The 26,606-nt window shown below is 43.2% G+C and overlaps 2 protein-coding genes across 2 annotated transcripts in view; one reads left to right on the top strand and one right to left on the bottom strand.

The window, feature by feature from the left end:
• LOC308311680 (uncharacterized protein) overlaps positions 1 to 26,606 on the top strand; it is a 200,881-nt gene that overhangs the window by 125,826 nt on the left and 48,449 nt on the right. The gene's annotated exons all lie outside the window — the stretch shown is intronic.
• The window catches only part of prkx (protein kinase X-linked), a 58,580-nt gene continuing 39,283 nt past the window's right edge, over positions 7,310 to 26,606 (bottom strand). The window contains exons 6-9 of the mRNA XM_080758273.1: positions 20,863 to 20,958; positions 17,223 to 17,280; positions 14,351 to 14,428; positions 7,310 to 11,753 (exon numbers count right to left, since the gene is read on the bottom strand). Of these exons, the coding sequence (XP_080614399.1) occupies positions 11,628 to 11,753; positions 14,351 to 14,428; positions 17,223 to 17,280; positions 20,863 to 20,958 (358 nt within the window). The 3' untranslated portion in view covers positions 7,310 to 11,627. The remainder of the gene's footprint in view (positions 11,754 to 14,350; positions 14,429 to 17,222; positions 17,281 to 20,862; positions 20,959 to 26,606) is intronic.

Raw genomic sequence — 26,606 nt, 5'->3', positions numbered from 1 at the left:
GGTCAGTCCGCTGCCCCCCCCCCCCAGGTTGGCAGAGGGAGTGTAGTGCCCAGGATAGTTAATTGACACTGGGTGAAAAAACTGGTTTGGAAAATCGTGGGATAAAGAAACTTTCTAATTCTTTGTTTGGCCCAAAACATTGTGTCTATCGTCATGATTTGTCACGACAAGAGTTGGCTTTGTCCACGGCGTAAACGTCTTTAAATAAATACTACAAGCCATGCTCCCAAATCGGCACAAGGCCTGGTCTAGGAGTAGCTTCAGGGGGTCTCATTCCGAATAATAGGCCATAATGCATAGCAGCCATATTGGAAAGAAATTGGGCCGCTTTGTTACTTTCCTCACAGGTCTTTCTTACCAAATATACAAATTCTTAAGGCTCTGTTTCATTAGTGTGTGTAGCACAGTGGTTCTCAAACTATTTATTTATTTCAAGGACCTCAGTTATACACATGGCCATTTGGAACCCACTTGAGGACACTTTAATTGAGACATTATCAGAACCCTGACTCTTTTTGACAACAGAGTTCTTTACGTATATGGTTGGCGTGCAATACGTGCCATAGAGCGTCTTCTGTTCACATGTAGAAAACAGCTGAGTCAGACTCATGGTCTTTAGAGTCCACTTTCAAAGGTCCCTATTTTTTGGGTCATGTAATTATTATTGTAAAAAGAAAAGAAATACCGTCATTGCCTTCACGCTGTGGAATTCTAAACAGTGACAGTGCCCCACCCCCCCGCCTCCTAAGTGCCCCTCTCTAGGCCATTGATCCACCCCCCCCCCCCACCCCCCCCCCCCCCCCCCCCCAGAGCCCCTTCAAATCAAAGCAGTCCACACTTCGCGCCGAGTGCCGACTCCCTTGTAATTAACGTCGCCGGGTAGATTAGTCACCTGCCCCGCGTGCACTCTGCTCCAGTGCACTGATATCATTTGTCACAAGTCCAGTCAGTCAGCAAATCACTGTCTGGCCTATAATGTGAAAACGAAAATAACGTGTCCCCTCTCCTCTCCTATCCCCTCCCCCTCCCCTCCAAGGGTACTCAAAGGTCTTTTCGGTCAAGCCAAAGAAGAAGGAACCCATTACGGGGGTGCTCCATATAGTTTGTTCCTCACCACACGTCAACTGCTTGGCTTAATTAAGGACTTTATTGCATTCTCTAAATAAATGCATTATGGGGGTGGGGTGGTCTACCGTCTTTCAGCGCCACAGAGGCCGGAGATATCTCTCTCTCTCTCTCCCACCTTGTGGGTGGAGCTCTGATAACACAGCTGGACCGTTTGATGTACTGTTTACATAACGTCATGGTTGTTCAGATAACACTATGGTTGTTCAATGTTCAGTGTGGACGCCGACCATAATATCAGTATAGTTATATAGTTTCCTTATTGGCTATTGAAGTGGTAGTTAGGCAATTAAATGTGGCCTGTGGTAGTGTGTGTGTGGGAGGGTGTGTGTGTGTGTGTGTGTGTGGGGGGGGGGTGTTAGAAACCTAGATAACTCATTGGAGCGACCTGAATCGCGGCCGCCATATTTTGGGGAGTCACGCTGCCACTCAAAGCGACTATACTGGCCAATCACAGCGCGTCTTTTCCCGGGGCTCGTCAGAATCCCGAGAGGGTTTGAAATGAACGGACGACCAGAGGTCACAGTGCTTTGAACGTGCCCTGCTGGGTTACGAAAAGACACCCCCCCCCCCCCCCCCCACCTTGCCTTTGACTGGTGTGCCGAACGTCCCCGTCTGTGGCGCAAGCGGATCAAGATCGCCCTTCCCTGAAATGGCGCCCGAGATACAGACGGAGGAGGGCGCGTCTGCCTTTCTATGTCTATATGGTTCTATAGTGGCATCCACAACAACGTTACCTGATGACAGGACTGTCAGACACAGGGCGGACGGGATGGGACGTCCTGGTGGCCTTTAACGCTTCAGAGAAAAGGGGGGGGGGGGTTGGGGCACCTGGCTTGTCATTAGGTGGTGACGGGCGCGGTCCCATGCAGGGTCTCTGTGTAAACAACAGTGCCCTGTGTTTTGGCCAAGGTGGGGCTCACACACAGGCTTATAGAGGGACTTGGATTGGAACAAAAAAAGGATGTGTCTGGAGAGCCACTCATCTCCCTCTGTAGTGTAAGTGTAAGTACGTTAACTGAGTGTTATACACTTGTCACAGCCCCCTGTATATAGCTTGGCCTACCATATAGGGTCTGTCTGTGCTGCCTATACAGCCTATACTCTATCTTCACAAGGCCTGCAGGTTGGGAAATATAGGGGTGCCAATCAGTGCATTGGGAGCACCTGGCCAGTGCTCTATTAAAGGGCCACACTCACCCTTTCTCTCTCTTCCTGATGGCAGCAACACTTGAGATTTTGTTTAGCCTTTGGTTTGCACCAACACCATACACTACATTTACCACATTATCCACTCACCTACACACAACTCATTTCACTGATTAACACACCCCTGCACATGATTAAGTTATTGTTTATATTGTAAATAAATATGTGCACTTTTTAAAAGCAGTGTCTTCCTCCTTTTTGTTATGGCCTATAAGAGCCAGGTCGACTACTTCAGCACAGCTTTGAGGTACTTTGACCAAAAACAAATGAACAGAAAATGTCTTGAGTATTAAATCAATCAAATTGATACTTTTACTTTAATAATAAATACATACAAAATGTGAGTACTTCTTCCAAGAGACGCCGCCAACGAGATAAACAACGAATTAAAGTGCATTTTCGCCCCTTTTCTATCTCTCTGAATGACGTCTATCTGGAAGCTAAAAAAAAAAAAAAAAAGAAATAATTAAACACAGACCAAATTGAGTTCGCCGACCCTATTAAGTTGCGTCACCTCGCCGGTCACAGCGTTTAATTGCATGAAGCCATGCGTCGTTTGTTTCCCTGCGTGGGGGGGGAGGTGGTCTTCATTTTGTGTTGCAGACAGAGCACCCATAACACATTCAGACCGGGAAGGCATCTGTGCCGTTTCAGAATTTAGCTAGTATACACATACAGTAGCCTATGGCTATGAGTGTGTGTGTGTCCAAATCTTGAACATTTTTTACTTGGCGTATAATTTTAGAGGTCCTTGACGTGAAATAGTTTCAGAACAACTGATATAGAAAACTGTTTTAGACATTAAGTAGAATCAGGTATTAATTGGGTTGAGACCCGATTCTAAAATCTAAAACTCAGTATAGTTTTCTCACACATTCCAGATTTGTCATAACAGCTGTACACAGAGCTTGTGTGTCTCTGCTATTGCCTATTTTCTTTGTCGGCAACGCAAAAAAATAATAATCTAAAAATAATAACACAGAGGCACTTTCTCGGTTTGTAATGGGTTATAAGCCCGAGGTTGCTTTGCTTAATGCTTAAATTACATCTGCATTCATCTCATACTGTTTGGCATGCAGAGGGGCCAGCCAGAGTTCATTCTACTAAACCTCATCAACCCCACCTGTGATGGAATGGTTCTCTGCATCCATCCATCCATCTAGGTTTGTCCATCCATTGATCTGCTCTCTAGTCTCTACTTAACTCATTCTGACCTGAGATCAGATTCTAAAAGATGTCTTCTATACGTCCTGACAGTTTTCTGAAAAAGCCATGTTTCTATGTCAGTCGTTCTTCGATTTTTTCAAAAATAGCAGACCTACAAGCTCGTATAGCGCGGCCACTCGGTGGCGCGCTATGAGCTTGTAGATCTGCTATTTTTCAATAGCTAAAGCATAACATGATGCCATAACACCAAAAGGGGTCACCGCCCAAAATGCGTTAAGGGAAGAAACTGCCGATCCCGCCGGCACCAACTGGAAGGGAAACACCTTTCCAGACCATTACATCATACAATAGCCCCCTCGCATTATTGTAAGCGGCACATGTGCTGAAACCGCTGCCACAGTGCAAACCACACACACACACACACACCACACACACACACATACGGTTAAACCATCATCAGTGATGAGAGAGAGAGAGCGGTCTCCAGCTGAGCCAACACAGACAGGGCCCGGCCCGGGTGATTGTGATCGCCCCCATGGGGAGCAGAAGAGAGAGAGAGAGACAAGCATGGGGAACTCGTACACACCGAGCAGGGCTCTGCATGTGAAACATGTCTCTGGGATATCCCACATGCACCCGAGGACAGCGTGTGGATGGAACAGCTGGTATTATTATTTTGTAAATGTATACCCCCATCACACAGAAAAAGAGAAAAAACCAAAGTAGCCGGATATCTAATGTGTGTATGTGTGTGTGTGTGTGTGTGGCGGGGGGGGGGGGGGGGGGGGGGCTGGCCAGTCCATGGTCGGGTTTTTGGGAAAATAAAATCAGGAACGATGGTAAAAGCGCCCACTTTGTTAAGCGTCTAGATAAGAAAAAACATAATTGGCCCGTGTTCCAGGAGTGAAGGCATGGGCGGAGAGGATGACATTTTGTCACTGAATTCTTAACCCATTCAGGCCTGACGTCGAAATTAAAATTAAAAAAAAAAACTTTTCTAAATCATGACAATTTTCTGAAAAGATTTGAGGCACATTTTAACGATTTTTCAAAAAAATAGCAGACCTATACAAGTTCATATAGCGCGCTTCATAGCAGCACCCGTCCTGTCAGTACAGGGGAGTGTAGGGCGGGAGGAGTATAGGATGAAGGCTCTATACGTACGAGTCTACGTCCTCCCAGTGAGGGCTCCTCACTGGTGGAGACGGGGGGGGGGGAAGGGAAACGTACATTAAATACACGTTGTTGGAGGCACTAGGTAGACGGAAGGCAGTAACCAAGGACTGTCTAAAGAGGACGAGACGAGGACGAAGACCGTATACGGGCGGCGCCATGTTGCTCCATGGAAAGGAAAGAAACAGTTGAGACCAGGAAGTTGGACATGACAAATCATAGATATGTTTAGGTCTGCTATTTTTGAAAAATCGAAAGAACGACTGACATAATAGAAAAACATAGCTTTTTCAGAAAACTGTCAGGATTTAGAAGACATTTAATTGAATCGTTCCCAGGTCAAAATGGGTTAATAATAGCACAGGCAGAGGCAGACTATTATCCACCTACTAGAGCATGTCTGAAATAAATGTCAGAGCTGATTTTTTTTAATTTATAAATCCAATGACTTAAGTGTTAGTCAAGGTGCATGGGTCACATTTGAGGATCCTTACTGCAGATGGCATCCATCGGCGCTATACTATACCGTTATACATTTCAAGACAAAAGTTAAAAAAAAAAGATGAGCTGGTTGATAAGAGTCCCTGGTTACGTTCTCTGGCGAGTTGAAGTCTGCTTGGTACTTGGTGACGCGGATGCTATATCTTCAACTCGTAAAACACCAGCGTGCCGGTGTGGCCGGACGGACGGACGGAGCAGTAAATTGACATAAAACTCCAGGTCACTCCAGGCCCGGGTCGTCCTGAGACTGCAGCATGCGTTGTTGTCATCACAGCACAGCACCGCACCGCACCGCGCTGGTTGTTAGCATCCGGAGGCATGCTATGCTCATAAGGGATTCATTAGGAAAGGCTGCAGCCTGCATGTCATCACCCACAAGCAGGGCCATGGTTCGGGGAGGGAGGGTCTGGGGGGGGGGGGGGGTCTCCAGACAACAACAACATGAGTCACTTTTCCACTGTAAACATAATGGCCCTAGCTTCTTCCGAGCAAAGCAGGAGAGGAGGGCTCCGCTGGAGCACGTGGTTAAGGGTTTATGGGTTAGCCGCGAGACGGATGACTACACCTGAGGAAATGAAAAGTGCCGCAGGGGGTGGAGGTGTTGTGGGCGGGGCCGGGGGGGGACATGCTGCTTTTACCATCAAGACACATGAAAGCGTTTTAATAAAGACACCCACGTGGGACTGATATTCTCTCTTAATCTCATGTACAACACACGGATACTCTTCTGGCAAATATTTTTTTACTTAAGTAAAAGCATCACTATAGTCTGCAATGTGGAAATATAGGCTACTCTGTTACAAGTAAAAAGTCCGGAATACAAACATTTACTTGAGTAAAAGTACAGGCATCAAAACGTTAAAAAGAAAGTACGAAGAGTATAGAAAGTATACTCATTATGCAGAATGTCTCGTTTTCAAATGTTTAAAAAAAAGACGCATTGTGAGCTTGTATATCGGCAAATTTAAAATGGCCAAAATGCATATATATATAGGGCTGAAGTGGGTATAATGTACAGTATGTTTTGTAATAATAATAATCCTATAATCTACAAAGTAAATAGTAACTAAAGCTGTCAAATATACATGTAGTGGATTAAAAGTACAATATTTGCCTCTGAGATGTATATAGTGGAGTAGAAGCAAGTATTAGAAATTGGAAATACTCAAGTAAAATACAAATACCTCACAAACATAAGTAAATTTACTTAGTTACTTTCCACCACTGGCCTGTATGTCGTGTGCTTAGAAAAACGATATAAAAACACAATCCATTACACATAGCAGCAGCTGCTATTCTCCTTCACCTCATTTCTAAACGTCATGTATAGCCTATACATAATGTTTAGATGGATATGCCGTAGAGATCTAGTCTCTTATTGTTTTGATTCCCCCTCAAGAGAAGGGGGGGGCCTTCTCTTGACATTGTTTATAATGGGCCTTGGTTAGAGGACTATGCCGGTGGTCCGGCATGTCTAGCTCATTGACCATGACTCACTGTTTATTTGCTAGATTAAGCTGCTGCTGCTGACCATTTTCCAAAGCAATGCGGCGGTCTGGAGGTCTTTCATTTCTGTATACGGTATACGAAAGTCAACTAATGTTCATTAAAGGTTTTATGACATTCATTTTCATTTGTTTTTTGTTTTAGGTTTTATGACCTCAATTACACCCAAAGAACGTGAACTTTGAACATTCAGTGGATTTTCTGTGGTCTGAAGTTTTCTTTGGGGTTTGGAAGCCTTTTGAGCTACAATGAAAACAGGCAACACAGTGAAAACGGTGACATCCGCTGGCAAATCCCATTGACATATATGGGATTTGCCGGCAAATCAGAGCACCTGTTTGAGCCAGAAAACCCCAGATCACAGAAAATCTACTGAATGTTAAAAGTTCATGTTTTTTTGGGTGCAATTGAGATTAGAAAACCTACAAAAAAAAATAAGAACAATTCCAAAACCTTTTTTTTTTACGTCACAATCCCTTTAAGATACCAGTGAAAACGACCATTATAAAAGCTGAGAAAACGTTGCATGCCGTCGTGTTCTGAGCATGTCTGCTTTGTGTAACAATCTACCACCCTGAAAACTGAAGCAAGTTCAAAGGACAAGAAAAGACGAGTTAAGGCGACAGCGTGAGAGATCACAGCGGAACAAGTTTATTTCTGCTCATGTCCATTTTGTTCCAAACAAACACCCCCCGAGAGGTCACTACAGTGTTTTACGTTTCTTTCACAAACACTCGACCCATTGTTTTTCTTAAAGTTCCGTAACGTTAAGGTTGTAAAGGGACTGAAAAGGCAATCGGCTCTACTGGGTAGAAAATTATGCAGATTGGTTCCATATATATAAAAAAGAAACAAATATAACTTAATAAAAATAAAAAACAAATTGAAAAGGCTCAGCGTTATAAGACATAGTCCTAGCTGCGAGACACACTTACTGTACCACGGCAAAAAAAAACCCCAAATACAACAGATGAAGGGGTCGGCAGGGGCTTTGAGCTACAGCACGGACAATACATGCATTGTGCTAAAACAATCGCACGCAAGGGACGCACTGAATCTAGCCTAGCTAATCTCTCTCTCTTTTTAATAGAAACCATTAAATACGAAGTACAGTAGTAGTGTTCAAGGCATCATTACGAGTAGTGATGGTTTTAATTCTATAGGCTACAATTATGATCGAATGTGGCGAGAGGCGAAGAGCTGCTATTGGACCATGAGGTCTGTATAGGCTCTATGCACAGTGGCCATATTGGCAAGAAATCAGAGAGCCTCTTCCTTACTTCCCTTACAGGTGTTAATTATACCGATTAAGGCTCGGTTCCATTTTGGTGTAGCAAGAACAGTGGTTCTCAGCCTTCTTAATGGGTCCCCAATAGTGTGCAAATGGAACCATACACTCCCGAGTTACACACACCCGTAAAAAGGGTCATTTAGAACCCCTCCAGGGAACCATGAGAACCAAAAATAAGCGCCCTGACTCAGTTTGACGTGAATGGATAAGCCTTGAGCCTTCATTAGTATCATTGGCAAGAGGACGAGGCCCCCGATTTCTTTCCAATATGGCTGCTGGGCATATAGAGCCTCTTAAATCTGGGTTTGAGTTGTTTAGGCGAATAGCCGAATACACGATGGTGTCCCAGGCAAGTTGTATGATGGACAACGCTATCTGTTACTGTGTAACGTTTAGTATACAGCATAGTGACCTGGAAGAATGCAGGACGTTTTGGAGGCTTCTTTCTTGTGTGCCGAGTGCTCTTCAGGCACAGCGTTCAGGAATGAAGTGATATTTATTTGGTTAAAATAATAGTCGAATAAATAGATCTATATTCAGGTAGCAATCGTTGTTATAGTGTTGCCCCTCATCTCTCCAGCTCGTTTTAGTAAACAGAAAAAATAAGCATTTTCAGGTTGCTAATCTGATCAATTAAAACAGAGAAATCATGAACATACAGAATACAGGTTTTAACAACTCTGCAAACACTATAGCATTGATTGCTATCAGAATAGAGCTTTATAACGCTTCTTTTCATTTTACCCAAACAAATACCACTTAACAGACTGGACGATGTTGGAGGAGCCATAATGCTTTCATTGACTGTTGGATCCGGTTGTGTGTGACTGTGTGTGTGTGTGTGTGTGGGGCGACCCGACTCGGGACGCCCCAACACAACAGCACATTAAAGTTTGAGGCGATACAAAAACAAAACTCCACTGGGAAAAGGAAAAGTCGTGACATTTTCTTAACAGTCGAACGATATGAGCCAAACACACTCGCCACACACACACACACACACACACACACACACAGCTTGCATCGGTAGCGCGTGTGTCGTGGAAATTGGCTGGAGAAGAACCAAAAAGTTACATTTCAAGTTTTTTTTTGTGTGTTTGTAAAAGATCAACACATCATGCCCGTGTAACTGTAAAGTAAGGCACGTTTTGTGCTACTGTATAGTCACTTTTGTTTTTTGTAATATAAATTCACTGGTTTTACTTCAGAGCAGTGGTGGACAGTAACTATAAGTACATGTACTTGAGTACTGTAAAAACAAAAAAGTGGCTTAAAGTTAACTTTCTCTCCACTATACATTTCAAAGACAAATGCTGTACTTTTTTACTCCACTACATTTCTAGGAAGGGGGGAAAATAAATCCTTTTACATTTCTTTCAAAACTGGTTGAGCACTCTGTCCACCACTGCTGCATATTACACAGTTGTGATGAGTCTAGACCATGGGTTACCCAAACCTTTCAGCGCTGGGAGTCGGGACCCCCCCAAATGATCACATTTTAACTGGAGGGACCCCTGACAAGCAATTATAGACATTGCATTGACGAAGTTTGACTCGTTTCTACAGATAAAATATTGTGAGTGAGAATAGCCGATCTACAAAATCATCCGCATCCTGCCCCCACCATTACATCCACGTACACTGGACCCAAACACAACGTAGTCTGCGTGGGAGACTACTCGCCTACAGAGGGCGCTGTTCTGTCCCGTTCGTATGGCCATGGTTCCACCGCGCCACTACTGCGTCGTCATCATCAACAACCCTGTAGGGAACCGGGTGCCGTCTGACTGCAGGCAAGGTCAGGGCTAAAATCCCGACACCATCTTGTAGATTGGCTATTTTCACAATGTTTGCCTCCCCCCCTTTCTTACTCCATATTTGACAATCTGGCCGATTTGGTATTAAAAAAAGGGTTTAAAAGTCCTTCCAGTATACAAATTGGAATGTTCTCCAATGTTCAATGCAAAAAAAAACACTTAATTTGTTAATCGCTATTATTTGTGACAATTAAATATCTATTTAAATTTGAAATGGTGACAGCCCTATATACCGAACCCCAGGTTGAGAACCACCGGTCTAGACTATACAAGTTCTGAGTTCTGACCAGCCAACGTTGACCTGAAGCATTCAGTCTCTGTGACCAGCCAACGTTTACCATTCAGTCTCTGGTATAGAAGAGATGAATGTTCCAATTATAGACAGCGATTCAGTACAATCTATTACAATCCATTTGGTATAGGACGCTCTCTCAATTCCACCTAGACACAAAATATGAATAAACCATACGTTTGTTTTGGATCATAAGCATTAAAAGTTCCCTATACAATTCCCAAAATTCTCCCCTAAACCAATACAAGACCGAAATATATAAAACATGAAAATATGTACTTAACAAAAATAAAAACCAAAGACCTGATTGTTCTATTTCTCCAAAACGTAGAAAGTAACAGTCCTTTGGGTTTCAAAGAAAACCACTTTTAGTTTTTTGTTTTTTTTTGCATAATGAGAAGGCTCAGAGGATAAAGACGAAATAAGACAATAATAATATAATAAAATAAAATAAAATAAAAACACAAAAAGATCATATCTGTAAAGGTTTGGTTAAGATAAATTAAAAAAGAGCATCCGACAAAAACAAAATAACAAACCCTACAAAAGGCGAACGTGATAGTTCTCGATGCATTAGCGGTGATATTAGATATCACGGCATCGTAGATTCTTTCCAGTTTGTTGAAACGTAATAAAAAACAACAAAAAAAAACAAAGCACTTCCATTGGTTCTCAGCATCGTCTCGGTGCGAGAGGTTAAAAAGTTCCCCCCAAAAAAAGGACACTTTTCTTTTTTTTTGACCCATTAAGACCAGAGTCTAAAAAATAACTTCTAAATCCTACCTAAGTTTCCTGAAAAACATAAAATAATAATAATAACAAAAAAAACTATAGATATGTTGCTGTACATCATCTCCAAAAGTGTGACGTTTCTTGATTCAAGTTAAAAAAAAATAGCAAAAAGTAGCAGATCCACAAGCTTAAAACATGCTTGTTACTTTTGTGTGTGACACTATAGTATGAGTAATAATAATAATATTATTATTATTATTACTAGTATGAGTGGTTTTCAACCTTTTTCAGATCAAGGTCCATTACTGGATCCGTAAGGGTAAAGGTCCTTGCAGACCGCTGCGTTTGTTTCATCCTTTTCGCGAAAGAACACAGCAGTCTACAAGCATTAAGACTGGGAACGCATCTGTGTCACTTTAACCATTATTTTATACTTTGGCTATACAAAAATAGCAGTAGATCTGCTATAGTTGAAAAGAATCATTAACATGTATGCAAATCTTTAGATAGATGTATATTTTATACGGTTTTTTTTTAGATGGGGGTCTGCGACTCTGCGTATAAGCTTGGGGGTCATTGCCGTGAAACGGTTTGAGCACCACTGACAGCAACATGGGTTTTTTTTTTACAGAAAACGGTTAGGATTTAGAAGACATTATTTTTTGCAGAATCGGCCTCAGGTCGAGATGTGTTTTAAAAAAACGAATAATAAAAGATTCTCGGGGGCCGCTGTAAAGATGCTCCCTCCCCCCCCGAAGAATCCAGATAACAATAACAATTAATAATAATAAATACTACGGGGTTGGTTGGCTGTTCAGAAGTTCTTAAAGATCTCCAGGTCCTTCGTCGGCACGGGGGCGTCCTTCTTCCAGTCGTCCTCGGGGTAGACGTCGAAGTTGGACGTGTCTCCGTCGTGGGACACCTTGGGGACGATGGGTGGCTGCGGGGGGGGACGGACAGACAACAGCAGCAGCAAGGTGTGCAAAAGGTTCATCGATTAGATTGAAATTAGGAAATAAATTAAATAAATCAAAAATTCAACAAAATGAACAATTAATAATCACTCGCCATCTTAACATTTGACGGCGGCTAATTGTTTAATACAGGGTTCCACCGCAGCGTATTTGTTTAATGCGTTTAATTCGGCCGTTTTAAAATAATAAAAAAATAAATAGCGGATACAACATGCCGTGCAGGGTGGTTTCGTTTGGCATTGTCATGGCCGCTGGTTCTTCTGATCATAACAACCCATCGGGACTATTTCTCACCGGATTTTCGTGGTTGAAAGCTGCAAATACTTCAGCGTATGCTCTAAAGGTAAATAAAACAATCAGCGTAGAATATTGGATTGGACAGTAATTGGACAGTAATACTGTCAACATGCCATAGGGGGAGGGGGGGGGGGGGGGGGTCAGGGGTCACAGCCTCAAAGGCTTGGGAACCCTTGCCGTATAGTACGCATTGAAAACAAGAACAAAACAAACGACCCTGATCAAGCCATGCTATTCTGTATGCGTCTGATTACACTGCGCTGTAATAAAATCCATTTATATATCAAAACACAGTATATATATAATAGATAATGACTCAAAAGGGAGCCATTTGCTAAAATGTTTGGGATTGATGTCTCATGCCAGCACAGATTCAATAACAGCATTTTGGGGATAAAGAGCACAGCAGCAATAATAAACCACCCGCCAGATGCCCGTTTTTTTTACAACACAGACAGACAGCTGCCTTCTCATTTTCAATTCGCCGGTTCGAGGATCCAATTTTCCTCTCGGGGTAATTGATTCTACGCTAACCTCACAGAAATGTCCCCGAATCCCCCGTTAACCCATTCTGAACGGGAACCCGTTTTGGTGTTTGCATCGTGCTTTAGCTATTGAAAAATATCAGATCTACAAGCTCATAGCGCGCCACCGAGTGGCGCGCTACGAGCTTGTAGGTCTGCTATTTTTGAAAAATCGAAGAACGACTGACATTTTTTTTAAATCTGATCTCAGGTCAGAATGGGTTAATCAGACCAGTGTGTGTCCAGTGGAAAACCTCGTATGAATCTGATCTCAGGTCAGAATGGGTTAAACACAACCGCAAAAGGTGAAGACAACTTTATTGATTCATTAAATGAAATGAGCTTCAATCATTGGCTGGATTGAATAGCAGGATTTTGTCCAGGCCCCCCCCCCCCCCGACTACAGTGGTGTGGTGGTGATTGGTTTTGGGGGGATGCTATTTTTAATGAAGTCACGTGCATGTGCGAATGTGCACAGACACACTCCGACCAGTATTATGAAATATAATGTTTTGTTCGATTCATTAGGTTTGGTCCACGTGTATATATACACGTGGTTTTAGTTACAGATGTACTATTTTCTGTTTTAGTTCTAATTCAGCTTTAGCCTTCCGTGTAACTTTTCCAAGGAGTGCCTTGATTTATAGAAACCTAATAAAGAAACGTAGGACACAAACTGTGACGGTGGAATAAAAAAACAAAACCTAAGATGGATGCTAGTGCTGCACGATTCTTGCTCAAATGTGAATCTCAATTTTCCTCCACAATAATTGAGATCACGATTATCACACTTTGATTGTTTTTCCGTGACAATATTTATCGTCTTTCAGTTGCTGAACATTCATACTACGCTCAAAATGTGGCCACAGACAACATCAAAGTGCTTGATTTTAAGTCAAGCACACGCTTAAATCACTGTTGGTGTTTCAAGCATTATGTTATACTTTAGCTGTTGAAAAATAGCAGATCTACAAGCTCATAGCGCGCCACTCGGTGGCGCGCTATGAGCTTGTAGATCTGCTATTTTTGAGAAATCGTGAAAATGCGGTGCAAATCTTTGAATATATATTTCAGAGCGAACATTTTTAACTAAAATATTGGCTTCTGGGGGGGGGGGGGGGGGTCCCTGGAACTACATATTTTGAGATGGGGCTCCGTGGCCCAATAGAGATAATTCTGGGGGTCCTTGACATGAAAAAGGTTGAGCACCGCTGACATATAGAAACATGGGGTTTTCAGAAAAATCTTAGGATTCAGAAGCCTTTTTCTTAATCGACCTCAGTCCAAAATGGGTTAAAGTCTCTATCGTAGCAAAAACATAACGGCAACCAAAATGTATTGGACAGCCAACTAGTGCTGCATGGTTCTTGCTCAAATTTAGAAAGGAGATCTCATACGTAGGTGTCTGAATCTTGATTGTGATTCATCGCGTAGCACAAATCGACGCGGATAAGATTAGGCAATCCTCACTATATGGCGTGTGAAAGATTTGATCGTTCATCACTCCATTGCCCATACATGCAAAAGAAGTTTCCATGTCAATCTGAACTGGGACAGAAACAGGATGGAAATCAACTAATCGAATGATTCCCGAGCGCGGCACGGCTGCAGCTCACCTCTCCTTGGCTGCTCCAAGAGATGGGTCAAATGCGGAGAACGTGCGGTAACGTGTGTGACAAATCATACGACTTTGAGGGGTCAGATGGTCATACGTACTATCAGACGTCGGGGCAGACACTCACCTTGAGTTTTCTCAGAGGCACCGCGTCCCAGTCGATGGTCTTGAACCACCTGTGTTTCTTCACATCATCTGCCCCGTTCTGACCAAAAGAAAAGAGAAAAAAAAGCGTCATGTACAGTTAATCAAAACCACACAATGTGATCAATTATTAGAAAGAAAATCTATTTTTTAACAATGAAACATAATACATATACAGTAGGGTGGGAGGAAAAACACGTGATAAATAACACTTATTCTAACAAAACGAGCATCCCTTTTACAGTACACCACATTTCTGTGATTAGCACCAGTGTTGTGTAAATGAACGACCCCACAGTGTGCCCAGCGTGTGGTTATTGGCAGCATGTGAACACCGTGAGTCTGTGTCGCAGTGAGATACACACACACACACACACACACACACACACACACACGCACACACACACCTTATCTGTGGCTGGGCCGGGTGTGTTGTCGTTGTTCCGTGTTGATTTCTCTCCGTGAATGCCGTGTGTTCGCTATCAGTGTATAGTCAATACTCGACACATGGCATATTGGAGTCCTGCGGATGGCGGATTTAGCCGCGCGGGTGCCGCCTCAGGTAACTGTGGTTGGCGGATGGTGACAAAAAACTCCATCCGCTATAGGTCTCTAGTAACGGGTAGGGTCGGTGGCGTATAACGGCCGCGAAGAACAGGCGTAGCTGGCTCTTCCGCATGCGTCATGGTGTATACGACTTTTGTCGCTCACAACTGGTCACCGCCTCAAGCCTCGAATGTATTTAGAGATACCAACAGCATGTCTGGTTGGGAGTTAATCACACCGTCTTATATACTGAGGTCGGCTGTTATATTATACCCCTGACTTTTTTTGTTGTGTTTATTGTTGCTTTTTTGAGTAACGTCGCTTCAACCACTTCCGGTCCTTTGGGTTTTAAATAGGGAACACTTTATCCACGCTGACCGAATCGCGAAAAATGGCAGGCTGCTGAAATGGGACACGCTTTCCAATTTTCCACTCTGTAATTCTCTCACTCCAAACAAAGCGCTTTGGGAATAACAAAACGAATAAATAAGTAAATAAAAGAAGTCTTGCAAACCCCTCCCCAAAATGGTGAAGCGAGTGAAAAGCTCTCTCCCGCCTCCCAAAGTGCCCTTTGTCTTGTTGCTCACTGGGTCTGATAGAGAATGTCATGTGACAGAGGAAGAGTCACAGAGCAAATAATAAAGTTTGACTGTGTTCCTGTGACGACGAGAGGATATAATAGTTCACCCCAAAAAAAATATGTTTTTTTTTTACTATCAATTACTGTCTCCATAGGGCAGTGGTTCCCAAAGTGGGGTCCGGGGACCCCCAGGGGTCCCTGAGGGAGTTCCAGGGGGTCCCTATAGCTAAACGATAGTTTGGAACCAAATGGACCCGTATGGGTCTGTATCTCTGAGAGTGTACAAACAACACTCTCAGAGTTAAAATAACATTGATTTGTCAATATAAATTGGCGGTCTCAGAGATAGAAATGCCATTAAATTAAATGGGGGTCTTTAGACTAATATGCATGTAAAACTGGGGGTCCTTGAAATTAAATGGGTTGAGAATCTTCTCTTATGGGGGGGGGGGGGGGTCCCTGGCATACGTTTAAAAAATGGGGGTCCGCGGGCTAATTAGTGTCAATTTGGGGCGTCCTTGACATGAAAGAGTTTGGGAACCACTGCTGGTCATCAAATGATTGGCTTAGGGAATGCGACAAAAACAAACAGAAATGGCGGTGTACTGTACTGTATCTATCTATGCAAGGCAGGAAGGAGTCAAGAGCAGGTGGGTGGGGGTCTGGGGGAGGAGGAGGAGGTTGCACGGGGTCACACACACACAACCGTCTCTCTGCCGGGCTTCCAGCAAAAGTATAATGGGGTGCTAACTGCTAAGGACGTCATCGCTATTTGGACCATTGGAGTGAGCAGCAGCTCCCTGTGTGCAGCGCTGCGAGTTGTTGCTGCCAAAATCACACAGCCACACACTGTGTGTGTGTGTGTGTGTGTGTGTGTGTGTGCGTGTGTGCGTGTGTGGCTGTGTGTGGCTGTGTGTGACGTCGGAGTAAAAGATTTCAATCCACTGAGAGGAATTAAGGGTCGTTTTTTTTCAAAAGAGGAATAGCTAGCTATATTTACGCTGCTTGCCAAATAGGTTACAGTCATCGGTGCACGTGCACGTACACACACACACACACACACACACACACACACACACACACACTCACACACACACACACACACACACACCCCTTAAAAGAGTGCAAGGCGGCGACCTCTTCTGCAAGCCCTCCCCGAGCATTCAACTAATTGGAAACAAATGTAGACATGGTCATGTTGTAGTCACTCTTTAGCTGACGTCAAACTATACCTGCTGGAGTCATCAGATGGTCTGTGCGGTGCAGGCAGGCACGTATAGCCTGGATTAAATTATTGACTGGGCAAATTAGCATAGGGGGCCGATAGGTGAGAACGACTTTAGCCGACGTGCTAACGTTGGACCATCTAAATTCTAAAACATATAGGTGGCATTCTGTGGTTCGCTACTAACAGACATTTGGCATGCACAGGGGGACAAAGGGCTGCCAATTTAGGCTACCTTTGTTGTTTTTCTTGGGGGTTTTTTCCGCCTCTGTTTTTCAAACACAGGGGATACGGGGGGGACAGAGACAGGGGGACAGAGACAGAGGGACAGGGACAAACACAGGGGATACGGGGGGACAGAGACAGGGGGACAGAGACAGAGGGACAGAGACAAACACAGGGGATACGGGGGACACAGGGGGACAGAGACAGAGGGACAGGGACAAACACAGGGGATACGGGGGACACAGGGGGACAAACACTCAGGGTACGGGGGACACTCACCTTCATATTTCCCAGCCGTCTGGCTCGGTCGATCACCAGGAACTTCTTGATGAGGTCCCTGCCAGCAAGGAAAACAAAAAGGCATGTCAGAACGACCACAAGTAAAGGGCACGGGACACTGCTGCATTTTCTTTTCGTTTCCCCGCCGTTTTTTTTTTCTTTGAAAAAACGTGCCCAGCCTGCAAAGGACCTTAATCTTAGTAATCCCATTTCACATATATATAAACTGCCCACACAAATTTTGGAAAGTTAACTTTAGTCGATTATTTCTCCCCTTCAATAATACCTGGTTGGTATCTTGTTTTATATAATTGCCATCGTTGATTAGTCACCTTTTCCAACGAGGTACAGCTTGTAAGGATCAGACATTCGTGGAATGAGCTAAATGTGTGGGTAGCGCCCACATTTTGTTTTTGCCCAAATCCCCCGCAATATGTTTCTGTTGGCATTCCCTCTCGTTTTGAGCTCCATGTGCCGGCCAGTGTGTTGAGTTTGGCCCAATTGAACACTTTGGTCAGCTTGTACGTGCTATATACTGACCAACAGAACCACGTTGCCACGTATCGTACATGCATGCATGTATATGTCCGGGGGAGAATGACGGAAGAAAAGGTCAAAGTTCCTCCCGGAACTGTCAAGAATGAGTCGAATGACTGATGCGGCTAGCAAATGGCTAGCAAAGCGATATAGCACGAGCAAAAAGAGCGAGCAGCTGAGGTTTAACCATTGAGTTATGAAAGGTTCGAGGAGCAACTTCCAAAAAAAGGCGGAAGTATACTTTCGGGTCCTTTCAAACGCCACTGAGCAACTTCCATTGAAATTAATAGTAGGCAGCTGTCCATGTTTATATATACTGTAACTCTAAGCTAGCCCGATAAAAAAAAAGAAAACCCTGTAAAATGTGGTGCGAGGAGGGAGGCCAGGCATACATGAGTTGTGTCCCTTTGACAATCTTTTAATTGGAGAAAGTGTAGCGTCCCACCCCTCTCCCCCCCCCCCCCCCCTCCCCCCCCCCCCCCCCCCCCCCAAGCCGACAGGAACTTTCTATGACCATAAAGATGGGACGGTGGTGATTCACGGCAGCTTTAAGATGACACAGTGTGTTACTGTACCGGTTAGGGGAGAGCCGCCAAGGATGTAACATTTTGCACGTTTCATTTTTTTACTCAGAGATCCGTTTATCTACACATGTAATATTGTCAGGCAACGGACCTACACATGTCAGCTACCATAAACCACTTCAAGTAATTTTTTTGATAAAACAGGTCGGGAGTTATTAAACCGAACGTGGACGCTGTTTCAGTGTTACACTTGCTGCGCATATCGGATTAATTGTAACGGCATGCATGATAAATGTAACAACGCTAAAAAAACACCATTAAACATATCGTTTTCAGCTTAAAGCAATTATATTTCATTGAAGCAACTCCTTAGCATTGTTTTCATACCATGGATGTGATAAGAAAATGTATCAAACATAAGGGAAATATTAAATAGTATCGGGTGTACCAGTTTGGGCTTTTTTTTACAGTTCAATGGGGAAATACATTGATTAAACAAACGTTTGATTGATTGAGTTGTACAATGTTATACAACCCTAAACTAATTTTAGAATACACTAAACAATACAATACAATTTTAGAACATATAATATTGGCCAATATGTCAAATATGTAAATATTACATATAATGGTATTGAATGGAAGCGGACCATTTGTAACATATGTTACAAATGGCCCACTTTTGCACGTTTTCTTTGCCGTTGCTTACAGACCAGAATGAACGTGAATTCCGTCTAAACACGATGCAAACTAATGAAGAACATAAGCATGAAGACATCCATGTGGATTTATTCTCTAATTGTGTAGACTTCATGTAGATTAAGTAATGCAGATGTTTAACAATAATTTAACTCTTGAGAGCGTGACATGAAACCAAAATGGACCCGTACAGGTTTCACAAAAAATAAATGAAATAACGAATGGCTGGAAAATGGAAATTGAGCGTTTACATGGTATACACACACATGTGTGCATGCATAAACCTTCCTTAATGATTATATCTTCAGTATGATGTATTTTCTCTATTATTAAGGTTATTGTAGCGGCCAATTTGTATTGGTGGTGGGGAGGGGGTCACGAGACATTTCCGGGGGTCCCCAGCCAAAAACCCCTGAAGTAGGGCATCAACTCCTGAAATAAACCGTAGAAAGTTGTAACGTGGAGATACAAGGTTTCTGCCAGACAACTGCAGACAGGCCCATAAAATACGCCCCGGCACGGATATCCACACGTCAGCAATCTTTTTTCCAGAAATACAGTTTTTTTTTTCTTTTAAATTTGCATTTAAATCCCTCCCTGTGCTCAAAGTGTCCCCGGTGATAATTTACAGGGAATAATTAAATAAAGTAAAACAAAATGTAAATCAGCCTGATTTGGTACAGTATTAGCCTCACATTTTTAATTTCCTATTCTGTTTCAAAGCATGAATATATTATATTATTATAATTATGAACTCAGCGCGCGCACACACGCGCACACACACACACGCACACGCACGCACACGCACACACTGTGCTGAGCCTGTAATCGCATGGCATTCCTTGTGCCTTCCAGCTGTTCCAGCAATAGTGGCGTTGAACGGGCAGGGGGAACGTGTCGAGTCCGGATCATTAGTGAACCGCGGCGCGCTCCACAGTCCACTCCGGCCTCGAGACTGTCTCTTTAACTCTAACGACTGAGCTAATTGACTCCAGCCACTGCCGGGGGGGGGGGGGGTGTAACAGAGAGAGCCGGCGTGCATTGTGGGCCGCCAGGGACCGCCAAGGCCCGCCGTCTGGTTTTGAAGTGCTAATGGATAAAAAGCGGTGTGAGGAAGTCGGTTTGAACAGCCTGGCACAGACAGGCATTCATACCGGTGGCATGATGAGGCACACACAGTGCAGGACAGCTATAGAGTCGACTAAACCTATATAGGACGGAAAATGTTAGCTAAATCTCCCGTCAAAATGTATCAGAACTTAAAAGCACAAACTCCAGAACAAGGAGTCTGTGCGTGTTTGGGCTGCCTGTGACCCTCTCTCCCCAGTCCTATAGCGTTGCATAGCCAGCCTTCATCTGCCTTTGCAGTGCATATCGCCACGAGGCATATCGCCCTCTCAATTGTGGGAGGACTTCACGGCCGAAGTGGCGACGACGAGCCAACCAGATTCGTCTGGAACAACGCTATAACCAACCAGGGCCCAGTATGCAAATATGGGGAAGGGGGGGGGGGGGGGTGCATACTTACAGTTTAGACTAGTCTATTGGTTAGACATGGGTTAAGGTTAGGTTTAGGTGTGCTGCCCCCTGTGGGAGGTTAGGTTTAGGGTGAGGGTTTGAGATAGGTTGTAGTTGTGTAGGACTAATGACTGGTCTAACCAATGACTAGTCTAAACCAAAAACTGTCTAAACTAACTAAAGTACTGCACCCGGGGGCGGGACATTGCAGGAAAAACAACCGAATACTGAGAGGGACGGGACTAATATCCACGCAGTGATAATATTAGTATCACTACGCGAGGCTACCCAAGTCCCACACCAGTCCCACCAGACCCCCCCCCCCACCCTCTCCCCAGGCCCACCCCAACCCGTGAGCTTACTTCACGTAGAAGTCCAAGTGTCGGGGGAACTCCAGCTTCCCGGCCAGGATCTTCTGGTAGATGCCAAATGGATTGTCGTCAAAGAACGGCGGATACCTGAGGAGAGAGAGAAGAGAGGAGGGGTTAGGATACCTGAGGGTCCATGAGGAGAGAGAGAAGAGAGGAGGCCTATTCATACTAGGTTGACTCGACAACAAAAAATGAAGCATGAATAGACCTTTAAGGTACCTGGGGGTTCACGAGCAGAGAGAAGAGGAAGGTCAACTCTCTATTATTACAACAAGAGCTCCCAAACCTCTTCAGGCCGTGACTCCCAAACATCATAACATTTCAACTGGGGGGACCCCCACCCTTATTTAGCACTATGATAATGTAGAGCTGTTGAGGCATTCCATTTAGAGTAGACCTCACAACAACACGAGGCTATTTTACAATTTAGGACGCAGACGCAGACGCTCTTAATCCAGAGCGATTTACATTAAGCAAGAACAAAAAAGCATGGGAATACGTCACATAAAAACATTTATAATTTTCACAATCTTTGCCTCTTTCTTATATTATTTGACAATTTGGCTAATGCTTCACTATTTAAATTAGTTTGTTGATTACTTTTGATGCAGTAATGGTGTTTTTGACTTTTTTTTAGGCATTACAAAGAAATCCTTAAAAGAGGTTATGCCGTGAAGTTTCTCCTAGGTACTAGGAGAGCTTTTTTCAAAAAAAGGTTTACAGAAAGTGCTAAAATTATGATTTTACGTGGCTACAGCACACCCACTAGTTTAATAAGTATGCCGGGTTTTCAGGTGGGTGGTGGTGAATCCACCTGAACAGAAACCGCACCCACAGCTGTAGTTGTTGTTGCTCTGGAATGAGCTGCCTCTGCACATAAGACAAGCCCCCACTCTTCTTCAGGTGTTTAAATCACGCCTCAAGACAAATTTTTATTCTTTGGCTTTTCCAAGCATAGTATGAGCTTTTGATGTTGAAAGTGACACTGTGTACTGTATGTTGTTTGTTTTTTAAATGAAGTTGTGATTTTTATTATTTTATTGTAAAGCACTTTGGTACAACTTGTTGTTATTTAAATGTGCTATAGAAATAAAGATGGTATGGTATGGTATGGTAAAAGTATGATAAAGGGGGTGTATTCCGATTGACTCAAAGGCTTTCAGCTTTCAGGAAGAAACAGAGAAATACACAGGGAAGACATAATTCACAAAAAGTTGGACACAATTCTAACCACACCACCTGGGGGTCTATTATAAAGTAATGTTAATGCATTACAACACCCCACCTACCAGCTGACCCCAGGCCTGTTCCCATAATATATAAGGCAACACAAGACAAGGTAGAAAAGGACCAGGTCACTGTTCCCGCTCCACTGCGCCACTGACAGATTGGACCTTGTGAAACCTCACCTCTGCCAACACGCCAACCTACATTACCTCTGTGGCTCACTTCTGCCCAGCGGCCATTGCATTTCTGTGTGTGTGTGTGTAGGCGACGCAAAACAGTGTGTGTGTGTGTGTGTGTGTGTGTGTGTCTGTGTGCGTGTCCGCACGTTTGACCGGAGTTCACCGGTCGAACACTCCCTCTGGGCAGAGTGTGTTAAGCGCCTGTTTTCTGAACTTCTGTATCGGGGAAGGAGCTTGTGTGTAATGGTCTGTGTGTGTGTGTGTGTGTGTGTGTGTGCTTGGACTCGCCCCCCCCCCCCCCCCCCCCCCCCCCCCAGGGACCTTCTATTCCTGCAGTTCCACTCTGTGGTGTGCGGTGGTCTGGTGGCGGTTGCCATGTTTGGCCTGAGTGATTTGCCTGCACACACACACACACACACACACACACACACACACACACACGTTCTGTCTTCTTCCCTCGCTTTCTCCCTTTTGTCTGTCTCTCACGACTGTTGCCAGATTTGGCAAGATAAATAAGTACAATTTAGGCATTTAGCAGACGCTCATAATCCAGAGCGATTTTACAGTAAGTAAGAACAAAAACATGGTAATACAATCAAATACATGATGCATTGTAAAAGGTTGTCATCAAGAATCACACGTAAGCTAAGAACCTAACAGTGGAATATCTATATAATGAAACTATGCTTAAGTACAGTATAGCCAGGTCCAAAAAATAAGCGATTAATACTGTAGGTCACACGAGCACTTTAAATCGGCTAATTCAGCAGATCTGCAATTTTCAAAACAACGGTCCACAAAAGATCTACAAAATGCTTGAGAAAGAAGCAAGCCCAAATAAAGCAATTGCAATTTAGAAACAAGCCCCCAAAACCACAACCCACCAATATGTATATACAAGCAACTTCTTACAGGTCTGTCTGTCTGTCTGTATGTCTGTCTCTCTCATCCCACCCCTCACACCTGGACAAGTCATTACCCACAGATTACATAACGGGAGCGGGCCCTACTGTAAATGCATCACATATACAATATGCAGCCCGACAGACAGCCGCATAATCGTACCAGAGAGCTTGTCACACAAACTGGCTCGGCCATGCCGTATATTTATCGAATACTGTACTTTTTTTTTTTTTTACTTCACTGGAGATGTCCAATGTTCAGTACTTTTACTTGCACTGCAATACAAATTATATATTTTGATTATTATTACAAGGTAACAACATGCAACCTTGACAGATCTGCTATTTTCAAGACTTTCTTTATACATTTTGAAAACTACATTCTGCATAAGGACTAATATCCATCTACGTTTGGTATACTTTTAGCACACGGGATTACTTTTGTGCTTTTTACTCAAGTACATTTTGACTGAATTCCCAGACTTTGCATTTGTACAATTGCAGTTTCTACATTGCAGTATTGATACTGTAACTCGAGTAAAAAAAAGAAAGAAATGAGAGTACTTTTTCCACCACTGATGGATGGAGGATGCTGTCATAGCTTGGGTATCTGGGTCATTACCGGGGAAGGGAGGGAGGGGAGGGCTTGATAAGGCTGTTCAGAGCCACTTTCAGAGCACAGTCCCGGCCGCTTTGCAGGAATAGGTACAGCGAATGGTAGTCAAAACAAAGACGGCGAGTGAAGGAATACTCCTTAGCCAAAAGATTTCCATTTCCTCTCCTTCAGGGCTAAAGGGCAAGTCCACGCCAAGCTCTGACTGTAACCACAGATTTAAGAATCATTCAACAAGTCTAAGTGGAAGGCAAAGTCCACCTCACCTCTTCAACCAAGCAATAATAAAGTGGCCTCACACGGGTAGCCAGAATACCAATATTCTATTCTGGACGAACGGAATGAGTGCCTTATATTCAGGGTAAAAGTCCACCCCCCACCACAACAGACTTGAACAATATACAGCACAGTACTTGTATAGAGCTTGGTGTGGACAGCACTTTATCCAAAAACAGCCAATCTACGCTCAGAAACAGCTAATCTACGGTCACAAGCTTAGTAAAATTGACCAGAGTTGCAACAATTCTTTACTCCATCAACACCAAGGGCTCCATCTTGCGCCACCCTTATCACTTAACTAATTTGCCATATTTTACTATATTTAAAAATGATTTTAACCCATTTTGGTGTTTTAAAGTAAACATTATGTTATAATTTAGCTATTGAAAAATAGCAGACCTATACAAGTATATACAAAAATAGTAGACCTATACAAGTATCGTAGCGCGCCACAGAGTGGCGCGCTACGAGCTTGTATAGGTCTGCTATTTATTGAAAAAAAATTGTGAAAATGTTGCCACAAATCCCGACAGAAAACTGTCAGGATTTAGAAGACATTTCAGAAAATTCGACGTCAGGCCTAAAGGGGTTAAAATACTTCAACTAGCTGATCTACATCGAGTCATTGTGAGCTTGTAGATTGTAATCGGTGGGGTCTAAAAAAAATAGAAATCAGGACGGGACCCAACGATCTGGTATATGCACCGGAGAGCTAGTAATACTGCTTCTGTTTTCCCCCTTTTTTTGTTTTAGAGCAGGAAGCCAGGCGACTGCCTGTGAGTGACATGTTATATAGCATGGCGAGACTGTGACAAGATACAGTGGATGGAGCCGCGGTGTAACTAATAACTAAAGCTTTCAAATAATTGTGGTGGAATAAAAAAGTACAAATAATTATTTGCCTCCGAGATTGTAGAGCACCGAAGTCTGACGTCAATATCGGTAGAGGGCGCAAATCCACAGGTTCATGTACTTTTTATTTTCATTGTAATCCCCATAGGGGGATTTTAGGCTGCAGTCACACCTAGAGACCGCCTCATATAATAACTGTGTTTGAAAAATAAACATGTTATCTCCGGCCGTTTCACTCATATGGATATGAAGAATCAACTGACTGAGAGAAAAGTCTATTGTTACAGCTACTGAATTGCTTACATTTTCGCTATAGAAACAGACTATCTGACTCAGTGACTGACTGTGACACAAAACGACACAGAGACACCTCCCTGGCAATAACGCTGAGACAGCTTGTTTATTTTTGGACCACAACGCTTACAGTATAATATGAAACCATTTTAAGATGACCCCATGTTGTCGTTGTTAGTGACGTCAGGACTTCGGCGTTCTATAGTGTATAGAGTAGAAGTAAAACTACTGAACATTGGAGATACTCGAGTAAAGCAAATAAATAAAATATAAATTAAAATTAAATGGTACACTTAGTTACTTCCCACCAGCGGGACTGAGCCAATCCCCCTCAATTCAGTCACAATGTTCCATTGTGCAGAGAAAAATAATGGAACCAAAGAAATAAAAATAAAGTCCTACGACCACATTTAGAGCTGTACAGAGATGGATGTTTGTTTGTGTGTGTGTGTGTGTGTGTGTGTGTGTGTGTGTTGGGGGGGGGGGGGGGGATCTTTGCGTGGAGTTTCGGATATTGATAATAATGAATTGTTTTTTACAATTTGTGAACCACACACGCAATTAATTAAAAACCAACAACATAATTATTGACCTCTTAATTCCATGGTTGAGACATCAGTTATAGACCTCATTGATTCTCTCTCTATGGATTGCAACATCACTTCTGGGGTTTTTCGAGACCATTTACCACTTTGAACCTGGTGGTGTCCCCTTGGGAATATAATAATCAAAACAATATTAATACAAAAAAATAAGAAAAGCTCTACCAATTTACAACACGTCACATGAGCACATGATCACGACATGTATAGTGGCTCGTGTGAGGTCGTATGCATCTTCTATTACTGAAGGATTTCAACCTGTGACTGACTAGCTCATGCCATGTGTATGATGATAGCAGTCATTTCAAACTGTATATAGAAAAGTCCTGTTTAACCCCTTTTGGTGTTTTAAACATCATGTTATAATTTAGCTATTGGAAAATAGCAGATCTACGAGCTCATAGCGCGCCACTCGCTTTATAGGTCTGCTATTTTTGAAAAATCCTGAAAATATTTATTTAGAAGAACTTTTTTTTTATTTTGAGGTCAGGCCTAAATGGGTTAAGAAACCAAGTAAATCTTCTTAAATCGGGCCATGTGTGATACAACGGCTGATTAGTGTCTATAGAGTAGAGCTTAGTAGAAGGTCTGGTCGGACTTCATTTGAACTTGAACTTCATTTGAATTGAGTCAATCCACAAGATTGATTCCGGGGGTGTTGGAAGAATCTAAATTGGCACCGAGAGAGACATTATTATTATTAAAATAATCTTCTGGGACGTAGTAGACTTTTAACCCATTCAACCCAGTTCTCAAAGTGGGGGGGCAACAGTCCTTGATTTTGATT

This window comes from Protomyctophum bolini, assembly GCF_963924005.1.
Source record: "Protomyctophum bolini genome assembly, chromosome: 24".
Lineage (NCBI taxonomy): Eukaryota > Metazoa > Chordata > Actinopteri > Myctophiformes > Myctophidae > Protomyctophum > Protomyctophum bolini.
Note: the sequence above shows the minus strand (reverse complement) of the source record. Positions and strands in the feature narration are given on the sequence as shown.